Raw genomic sequence first — 11,092 nt, 5'->3', positions numbered from 1 at the left:
AGCACCTTAATTTCTCTCCCACGCCTCTGGAGGTATCCCCAAACAAGCCTTTAGTCCCTAGAGTGCTTAAAAAGCAGCCAGCAACTTCCCCCAAGTCTGAGTCCAGTTCCTTCAGCCCACAGTCCTGGCTGACCAAACCAGTGAAAACTCCAGCTCCACTGTGCACTCCTCTGTGTGGGGCTGACCAGGTTTCAAGTGCACAGTGCTCTCTCTTCCCCTTCTTCCAACCTCAAGCTTCCTTTTCCTTTTCCCCCTGCCACCCAGCCCCTGGGGACATCTGGGAGTTGCAGTCCAAATTAACAGATATCACAGCTCTGTAAACTTCCCCATGGTTCCACCTGCTGTTACAGAAATTACATTCACATTATATTACAAACTGCTTAAATGGTTGTATACTGCCCTTTTGTAGCACTGCAATGGCCTACTTAGTGCTACAAATGTAACGTCTGTCCATGGGCTCAGCATGCAGTCAACAATTGTTTAGTGACATCTGTTTAAACCAAATTAGACTTGCCTACATTAAAGAAAAGTATCCATATTATAGTACAAGTCCCTAATATTGCAACGGCAGTGCAAGTACTAGTGTGCGTTAGCAGTTGCATGCTAGCAGTGGAAGTGCTAGGTTGCTAGGCTTATAGATTTACTATACTTGCCTCCTCTAAGGAGGCTTCCAAGAAACAGTGGTAGAAGTATCTAACCCCATCTATCACAGTAGATGATAACCCCTTAGTTTAGCACTGGTGCAGCTCTAGCATTGTTGGCAGTTGCTGTAATATGGCTCCTAATTTTTAAACAGTAGACAAGGCTATTGAGACTTGAGACAAAATAAACTATTTCCAACATAGACCCCAGTGCTTCTTCAAAAACATGGAAAATATTTACTTTCCACTGATCCTAACAAGATCTCTTCCCTTGAAAACAGAGCAGAAACCCCCACTTGAAAGCCTCATTTTTCATCCAGTTTTAATTCAGGCTACAGATTTAGTATAACCCCATTTGACCACATCGCCCTCTCATGCACCCTAAAAATGTTTGCAAAAGAGTTATTCCAGGGTGTTTTAAGGTACAACAGAACTTTTTCTCAATGAAAATTTAGGGATTTAAAACAATTTTCTACAGAGCTAGTTGTCACTTATTAAGCTTTGTTGTCCTATCCTTTGTAGTGTTCACTAGCAACGACCTAAGGTTACAGCATTTATTAAAATGAAACATTTAAATATACATATACATGACATTGCATTGCATGAATTTATATAGCATTTTCTATTATTCTAATATAATAAAAGCCTTAGTCTGTCTGTCTGTCTGTAACGCTTTATGAGCATGCTTCATTGGTCATCTCGGCAGCCAATCACAATGCTTACTGAAACAACCAATCAGAGTGCTCTGTACAGACAGATACACATGGTGGAGTGCCACCATGACAGTGGGGACTGAGGGGCCGAGGTAGGGGGGGCAAGGCCAGCACCGTGGAGGCGGCGGTGGTGTGGGGTGCTGGTGGCGCAGCGCTGGCCTTGCCCCCTCTCCTCCAGCCTCACTGCTGCATCGAAGGTGTGGCCATGCCCTCCCAGTGGACAGACAGGAGTGGAGGATGGCAGGATGCAGGGGGTGGAAGGGAGAGCCCAGGGGGCTGGAGGCGGAGCGGTGGCACCACAGGGCGCTGGGTGGTGGCACTCTGTCTCCACCCGGTCCCCTCCCCCCATCATTCATGATGGGCAATTTGCTAGTGTTAATATATTATTTTCAGTAACAAAATATTCAGTACAAATGTTTTTAACATCATGATTTAAGGACTGGAACTTAAAAAAATGACCATCTGAGGTACTGCCCTCAGCCACTGCAACTGGGAATGTTTCTTACTTTAAATGGGATCTGAAGTGTCACTTCAGAATCCAGCTTTGCAAGAAAATGTGTGTCTTCTTCACAGAGCATAGCACCCCACAGAACCGAGTGCTTTTTCCTGGTGTTAAGCTCTGTTCCATGCAGGGAAAAACATTTCTAATCTTCTTTGTTTTTAAAACTTCATTTTCTGGTACCTATAACAGTTTATCACTAATATTCTATCCTTCAAGGAAAAAAAGCACATAAAAAGGGGAGATTTAACACACACTGATAGACTGTAAAAATGAAATAAAAGTTACCGGGGCCTTTCGTTTGGAAAGCCTTGCTATTCCTTGTCTGTTTGAGAAGCAGAATGAGCAGCACAGGTTGTTTATCTTCCAGTTGGCTACTATGGTGAAGATCAGAATTTATGGCTGCTATATTTGTTTTTTTTATGAAAATCTGTTCAGAGGAGGGCTCTAATTTTTCTTTTGAAGGACATATTAAAAAGACAGAAAAATATAGATGGGGAAGGGAAATAATATCTATTCAAAACATATCTACTTCTTATTTAGTTACTCTGTAAGGATTTCCAAGTACTCGGGTGCTACAAAGACCATAAAAAATAGATACAGATATTGTTATAGTTTTCAGGAAGAGTCCTCCATCTGGAGACCTCATTAACAGAGCATTCTGGTCATATAAAGAGTTACTCTCCTTCAGTGATAAGACGAATCAGCTGCAAGTGAGAGGTTGCCTTAAATTTGATTGGATCTGCACTCAAGTGATTGATTTTCAGGGAACTCACAGTGAGATCATCAGTTCATGTGCATCTTTTCCTTTCTTTCTCTTTACATGTTGTGAAATCTTAAGTGATAGATGGCTTAATACCACAGGTCAGGTTAATCCTCACTGTGGCTCCACTGACTTCACCTGGGATGAATGTGGCTCGTTGCTTTTACATGAACAACCTTGCTTGATTTTGCCCTTTCCATTGACCCCAAAGTGTAAATCTCAAGGTGGAAATATGCTTCCTGGCATTCTGCTCTAGGCTGCTTTCCATTTAACATTCATTTATACTTCCTTGTTCTTTCAAATATGCTGAGATGGAAATAAGTAACTAGGCTGGCCTTATTTATGCCATTTAAGCTTTTATACACTTCAATTAAGTTCCTGCTTCACTGTCTCTCTATTTCTGAAAACATGAGTTTTCCAGCCTGTCATTCCTTCCTTATCCTGGGATTCATAGAGTAGAATAATCATTGCTCTGAAATGAAAATGAGAATCAGGCTAATGCAATAGGGTCATTATAGTCATCCTGTCCAAGATCTTTATTTAAAATGCACAGCACTTAGAGCCCTGGTGGCTGTGGTATTTGAACTAAAGACTAAAATGGATTCACTACAGCTTTTTTCCTTTGAGGTAAATCATTAACCTTTAACCAGCACAAACCCAGGCAGTATTTTCCAATCTAGTCTGAGTGCAATGGTCGAGTTTTCTTTCTGTTCTACATTCAGAGATAGTGGAGTAATGGAGGGATTGGGGGAAAGGGGCAACAGCTAACTTCCCAAATTGTTTAAATAGCATAAAGTATAAATACACAATTCTGTTTCTTTAAACTAGCACTAACTGCATGAAAGCATTGTTGTCTTTTATAACACATTATCTTCCAATGAAAGTAGAAGGAAAATAATCTGTGAACCATCAGCATTGTTGATTATATTTTTTTTCTGATCTTGATAAACCCTTGGAACAAGACAGGAAAAAAACCAAACAAAAAACGACCTTCTACTAATTAAAACCACTTACTGATGAAGAGGTCTCTGCTGCCAGTCTTGCTGCATACCTGGCGATCAGCTTGTGCTCTTCATCAAGACGGCTCGAACTGTCAAGCATGCTGCTTTGAATCATAGTGGAGAAAGAGGGGAGAGGAATTAATGCGCAATACAATCGCTTTGCCACAGCATTCATAAGCCCAAAATCACATTCCAGAATTTAAAAGAAAAATACCCCAGATAAACAACCAACAGACAACCAACCAACCTCCCCACAATGTTTAGCCAGGAAAAAAAGGGGGCAAGAGTGGGACCAAGGGCTCCAATGACCATTTCACTGGAAGGGTTCCTTTGAGAGGGAAGATAAGATTATCCCTTAGAAGGAACCTCCAATATTTGCTAATCTTTAAAGGGCTGAGGCATCCTAAGGCCAGAAGACCCAACTGACACTATAAGGTGACAACAGCAGATCCCTGTCTGGGCACTATGAAATCAAACCAAGGGTCACTCATCTACATGCAATTTTACATATCAATTTGGTTGAATCATCTGAGAACATATAAGCGGGATTCATCCTTAACTCTTAGTTTCCAGATACTTCAAGATAAATTTTCAGTACATCACAAGGAAATGTCTTTGCCTGACACCTGCCATTTATTATAAATAAGAGTTGACTGAAATCCTTCCATAATGTAAAGGAATATTAGCTCTTAGCTTTTACTATCAGTTTGCTAAAGTCCCAGATTCAGAATATTAATGAAAAGTTAGGAAAAAAGTGTAACACCATGTAGCTAATGTTCTACAATGACTTAAAAAAAACCCTCTTCTGTTTTTGTTTCTTATTCTATGGCTATCAAAGGAAAACCCACTGTATAGGCTAGTCACTTGCCAAATGACATCATTTTAAATACAAGCTAATTTTAGTCAAATGAGCACAAAACAAAAGTAAAAATGGAAAATATATGATTTTTCTAAATCAGGAAAAAGAGCCAAGCTGACTGAAAACAGTTAAAAGGAAGGAAAAATATGAATTATAACATCTTGATCCAATTTTCAGGCCACAGAGTTATTATTTTTATTATATACAGGAAAAAGAAATACAGTCATAATAAAAAGGTGCAGTGTAAGAATGTTCTGCTATGGGATGCATTAGAATTTGAAGATACTCCTACAGATACAATTGCAACAAAGCCTGATTGGAAAACTGTTTTCTCATCCCATGAACATTTATGAGAATTCATTCTTTTTTCCTGTTCTGCTTCAGATGCAAAAATATAAGAATATTTGAGGGCTGAGAAGAGAAGAGACTGATCTAACTCACTGGTCAGACTATTCACTTACTTGAGGGAGATCCGGATTAAAATCTCGTTCTGCTTATTTCTGCTTGACTTGAACTCAGGTATCCCATATTCCAGATGAGTGTCAGGGTTATTGCCATTTTTGAGATGTGTGCGCATGTGTGTGGAAGGGGAACCCTCTCATTTTGGCCAGAAATTTCATCCTGGTTCTGAACAACTTCCTAGTCTAAAGTTTTGTTGAAACCAGTACCATTTTGTGAAAAGTTTTATTTTTCATGAATTAGGATTTCCAAAGAAAAACCACTTTTTTGAAAAATTCCTGACTAGCTCAAATCCCAAAATATTTCAGAGAAATGTGTCATGAATCTCTGATTGAAGTCTAATGCCTGCCAGGTTCCATTAGGTGTTTGAAGTTACACGTGGAGCTTGTGGTATGGTTTGAATTTATTGGCCCTCAAGTTGGAGTCAGATTCCAAATTGAGCTTCATATGACTTGGCGAAGTAATGGTAAGAGAGAAAATGAAATTCTGGGTCATCTTAAATTGTCTTTTTCTCATTCTAAAAATGCCTGTGAAACCAAAGAAGTCTGGAAACACACCAAAGTGATGAAGAGATGGATGTTGGGTCAACTGAGCCTTGTTAGGTGACTGGTCCTAAGGCCTAGTCAAAGCAGTATATAAGGACTTGCAATCATTTTATTTTACTTTGCTGTATATAAAAGATATTTAATTGTACTATTTTATTTATTTTACACTATTGACTACAATGCACTCTTACATACACCCATATGAAAGAATGTCAAGCTCGAAGTGGTAATCTAAGCTTCCATTTTATGATCACCTATCATTTTGATACATCCTAAGCCCACAGCACTACTATATCAAGGGAAACAATCTTAGCGTTATGAAATTATGCAAACCAGGTAATAGGGATTAATTTAGTGATAATATACCAGTAATTATTTAAAATTATTTCTCCAGTCAGGCCAAATCATCATCTTGTGACAGACTGCTGTTGAAGTATCAGGTATTCCAGTGTAACTGTCATTTGTACAGCAATTTAGGATTTATACTATGAAAACCTGAAAAATAACAGATGAGGTAGGTTGTCAGAACTGCAAAAACCTAGTGAGTGTTAATGGAAATTTTCATTCCATATTTACTGAATGAATTAAGTCACTTCACCTTTTTGGTTGTAGCATTTCCCTTTATGTTAAATGTTTTAGTAAGCATTTCAAATAGATGCATACAGCACAGCACATGTCGCAGCACTGGGTGAAGTCTGGTCAATCTAGCCAACAACTCATTTGCAGAAACTCCCTTGAAATTTAAGAGGTAAAATGGCCAAAGATTTATTTAATTCTGACATGCCTACTGCACAAAATCATTAGCTACAGTTATGAACAACATGGCAAAATAATCTTAACATGTCAAGATTTTAAGATGAAAAATTAAGATTTGTTTTAATTCATACTCTTGTCCATTTTTCATGAGTACACAAAGAAAGGTAGAGTGAGATACTACGCATACACACAAATAATGTGAATGCATGTAGAATTTAGGATATTTGCAAGAGTTAATGAGAGATTACTCAAAAATAAAAATATAATGATTTCAACATTTAAGTTCTAAAGATATAAATGAACAACTGACAAATCCTCACATATTTAAAAACGTTTAACAGTCATTCCACATTTGGTGTCTCCAGCATTGATTAATAACTTTGTAATAATTAACAGCCTGTTAATCGTTCAGCAATCTTATCATTGCAATATGAAGTACCCATATTATTGCCGGTACAGTGATACATAGTACATGTACAGTGCTACATGAAGTTAAAAAACCCAAAATAGTTTTATAAAAGAAGGTTGTATCCAACCAATATCCTTTTTCTGTGAACTAAAGGATAGAATCATGCATAAAGTCTGTCATACAGTATGTGACATTTGAGCTGGATTTTCAAACCACAGCTTTTCCCTCCTTTGCAAAAACAGATTAAAATAGTGAATGATGATTTTCTTATATTTGCTTTAATTGTCTGAGGAAGATGACTTGACAAAAATGTGACATATAGCACTGCTGTCTTGTTCTTTAATTGTGTGCCTTGTTCCAAGAAGTGAGTTTTATGGACAATTAGCTTAAAACTATTGTCCAGAAATAAGAAAATAACTAAAGTTACAGAGTACATCTAGGCCATCCTAAATCTGTGGAATGTTAAGCAGTGTTAAAGTCAGAACATGCTGTGAGTAGTCACAGGTGAGCACAGCCATGCAGTATGTGGTGCTGCAAAACATCTGCAGTGCCACGTACCGCACATTCAGGTGTTCTCCATGCTGCAAGGGAGTTCTTCCTGTGTGGGTGCTACCCTGCTTTTTGTTTCTGTGGGTTTTTTTGACCCCTGGATATTCATGGGAAAAAAAAGCAGAGCTGCGTATGCATGGGCAGCATTCGCTGCTCAAAAGTGGAGCTGGGCCACCCGGATCCACACTGGAGCTGCCGGCCAGGCTCCATGTGGCAGAATCATTGTTGCTACAGCCCTGGGAATCCCCAGACCCCCGGTAAGGCTGCTGGGGCCAGCCCAGTGCAGGCCCCAGCTGCCCCTATCCCACCTGAGGTAACTTGCTGCACACCAAAGCGTGTATGGCACGGGTGTTCCCCAGGGAAACAAACATCCGCAACACGTGTGGATGCGGCCATTAAGTGTCACTATTGACTGAGAGCGGTGCATCCTGTGATACTGGAGGACTGTAAATTGTTCGTTTTATCTCTATGGAGGAAACTTAAATTACCCTAACACAAGCTAGGGTAGCATGACCTAGAATTAACCCTTTGCTGAAGTAGTGCAACTTTGACATGGTCAGAGCGCGCTTGTCATGAGTTAATGAGCTTTAACATACAGACACATTTTAAATGCCCCTAGTATGGTCTATGTGTAACGTGTAACTTCACCCTTACAGCTGGTTGTTTAAAGTTCTTCCTGCTGCTAACAGTTAACACTCCATGGCATCTTTCCTATTTTATCAGTTTTTACCAGCTTTTCATTTTCTGTGACAAGATTATTAGGTTTCATGAAGCTATTTTCTGGCGTCACCTGCTATGAGCCACTCCAATGTGAAAGAATTGCCTTCTCCTAATAAGGCCATTTTCATATTTTAACAAACCAGCTAGACCATACTAATATTTCTCTACTCCATGGCTTCCCACCCATAATTTCTGTTCCAGTCCTACCTAGGAAAGACAGTGAAACCAACTAATTGCTGATAACATGAAAGAGTCTTATCTCTTTTGGTTCTGTTGTCTGTCTTCTCAGTAGAAGAATGTATGACCATATTGATTTATTGTGAACCTTCAACTTATGTTTTTTACCTTTGAGTTAGATCCCATCTTCTGCCATCGGATACTGGCTCAGATTAACATACTTCTCATAAAGCTTCTTTGCTTTGAAGTGATTTCCATTAAGACTTGTAAAGGAGGCCAGCTCAGTTTAATGCCTTCAATCTAGGGACGATGTACTAGCATTTGCTGAATCATTAGAATCATGGGACTTCTTTGGTAGTTTTGAGCAGAACTCCACAATAACTTCAAGTATATGAGTCTTAGGCCCCCACTACACATTACAGGTATCACACAATTAACTGGTTAATTACACAATTACCTTGAGACCAGCTACACATGTAAATAGCTATTACATGATACAAAGCTCCAACCAGCTATAAAGTTAGACCTCGAAAATGTGTACTAACTTTATAGTTGGTTGCTACCAAGTTTTAGGAATTTTTAGGATTATTTCTATGCCTGTATATTCTAAGTTGCTAAGATTTAAGACTCCTTAAACTGGAAATTGTTTTCTGAATTTGTGGTTTGCATTTTTTTAAATCGTCATTATTTTATTATTTGAAAATGGTAATAGAAGCATCCACACATGCTATCTTAGAAAGTAATATAGAATATGTTTAACACAATGAAGTATGCAATGGCACAGAAATATGAATCAAGGTGCTGCTGCACACTACACCTAGGTTTCTCTAAGAGCCATTTTATTTTATCAAATAAAAATGTTCTCCTACTTACTTCTTAATTTTTTGTCTAAATTAATTCTGCAATTATGAAAGAACTGAACTGAAATACATGGCATTAATATAGAAAATAAAGTGTCTAATTTAAAGGAGCAAAACCCAGGAATTTACAGTAATAAGGCATTTTATAAAAAGCAAAGAGTTTTAATTACCTCTTAATAAAATATAAAAAGAATAAAATAGTTGTATGAAATAAATGCTAACATTTTATATTTTTAATTATAGTGTGCATTCTAAAATTGCAGCAATCAAAACTTATTGACAGTGGGCAATTTACACTTGCTATTAACAACAAAGTTGTTGTTTATTTCCATAATCTCTTTGAGTCTTGGATACTGAAAAAACATAGCACTACACTAGCTCATCAGAAGAAGATAGGGAAGCAGATTAAATGGGCGGCTTTGCTTTTGGTGTGCAATTTATAACAAACAAAAGGCAAAAAGAAAACTTAAACAGTTAAAATATTTTTAAAATAATATTTATTTTCAACGGTTTTGAGGAGTATTTTGCAAAATATACATCAGTTTTAATTCCTCAATTTGTATAAATTAGTTCCACTGACTTTGCTAGAAGACAGATTTACATCTATTAAAAACTCATCCTATTTGTTTTATTTTAAAAGGAAGGGGTAAGGCCATTTGTTACCATATATTTACAATACCTACAGACAATAAGCTGCATTCTAGTTGAAAGTCCAACTTTACTCATTAATTTTGTTGCCAATATAGGTTTAGGTCACATTGGTGATAAGACCTAAATATATACCTTGCCATTATTTGGGTAAAGTAAGTGAATCAAATGTCTCAAACTCTGACTTTGCTTAGCAGCTTCTTGATAATAAGTTACACCTTGTTATCATGGACTGAGTACTCATTAAAGGATAAATATCACAAGTGATGCATTCCTATAGAAACACAAGGCTTCCTAAGTTTGCTTTTCTTAACCTTATTCAAATGAAACTCTTCCTTTCCCTTCTTTTCTTTACTTTGTAGCATAGCAGAAAACCACTGCAGGGCACGTTTAGATGTATGGTGAAGACAATTATCTGCTGTAGCTAATTTCCTGTCAAAGTTGAGTTGCTAACTTATATAAATGATTGAGGCTCTTTTTAATCAAGGATGCCAGGCCTACAACCTTTAAATGTCAGTAATCAGATGCTGTGCACTACACTTTGCCTCAATTATTTGAGCAATCAAGGACTTTATCATTCATTACCTATCAACCCATCAGAAATATTAAATTAAGGGGATGTTATGGCTCATCTTCTGTATCTTGTATTTGCTCTACATATGCAGACAACCTTAAATTTCAACCTAGGTTACATTTTACTAATACCAGGCACAACTGGGATGATGAAAGGACTAAAGAGCATTGTCATTGCTCTTGCTGGTGTTTTCCACTGAAGTGTAAATGCTTCATGCCCAAGCTTCACTATGGATGGAAAAATTATCTAATATATTTCTACCCAGCCTCTTAACAGCCTTCTTCTGCAGTTGCTAAACAAACACTGCCAAAAAAAATCCTGCTTTTTGAAATCCAGAGCCAGAAACAGAATTCCTTTAGGATTTTATCATTTGGGAAATTTGTTTTCATATCTTATAATTCCATACTACTGTATTTACTCAAATTAAAGACAACCCTAAATTAAAGATGGCCTCCCCATAATTAGATTGTATACCTGGAAAATTTATAAATTTGTCACACTGTATTTACTAGAATACAAGATGACCCTGACTATAGGAGGACCCCCTGAATAATTAGGTTCTAGATATAGAAAATTAATACATTTGTAAAAAATGTCCAGGTATAAAATCTAATTACTGGAGGTTTGCTTTGAATTTTTCTCCCTCCCACTGCTACAGCAGGGACACTAAATCTGGGGTGGGGGTCAAGTGGCCCCCTTGTCCGCTGTCCCTTCCCCCCCAAATTCTTCCCCTGCAGCCTCTTTCCCCGTCCCTGTCAGACTCTGCTGTCACTGAGCACATGGAAACAAGGAGCAAATTTGAAAACACTAACTTTGAAATAAACATATAGGCAAATTACTACAGGTACACAGACTTAGTTAATCTAGGATTGATGCATTTAATCTTTTTTGAAACTGCAAGTTTTAGCGCAGGTACTCC

The 11,092-nt window shown here is 37.8% G+C and overlaps 1 protein-coding gene across 8 annotated transcripts in view; it reads right to left on the bottom strand.

The window, feature by feature from the left end:
* DTNA (dystrobrevin alpha) overlaps positions 1–11,092 on the bottom strand; it is a 416,444-nt gene that overhangs the window by 59,641 nt on the left and 345,711 nt on the right. For all 8 annotated transcript variants that reach the window (XM_019526848.1, XM_019526842.1, XM_019526857.1 and 5 more), the window contains one exon: positions 3,631–3,718. In XM_019526848.1, coding sequence (XP_019382393.1) covers positions 3,631–3,718 — 88 coding nt within the window. The remainder of the gene's footprint in view (positions 1–3,630; positions 3,719–11,092) is intronic.

The sequence above is a fragment of the Gavialis gangeticus genome, unplaced genomic scaffold (assembly GCF_001723915.1).
Source record: "Gavialis gangeticus isolate Ggan-Ray unplaced genomic scaffold, GavGan_comp1, whole genome shotgun sequence".
Classification (NCBI taxonomy): Eukaryota; Metazoa; Chordata; order Crocodylia; family Gavialidae; genus Gavialis; species Gavialis gangeticus.
The sequence above is the reverse complement of the archived record's forward strand: the minus strand, read 5'-3'. Positions and strand labels throughout refer to the sequence as shown.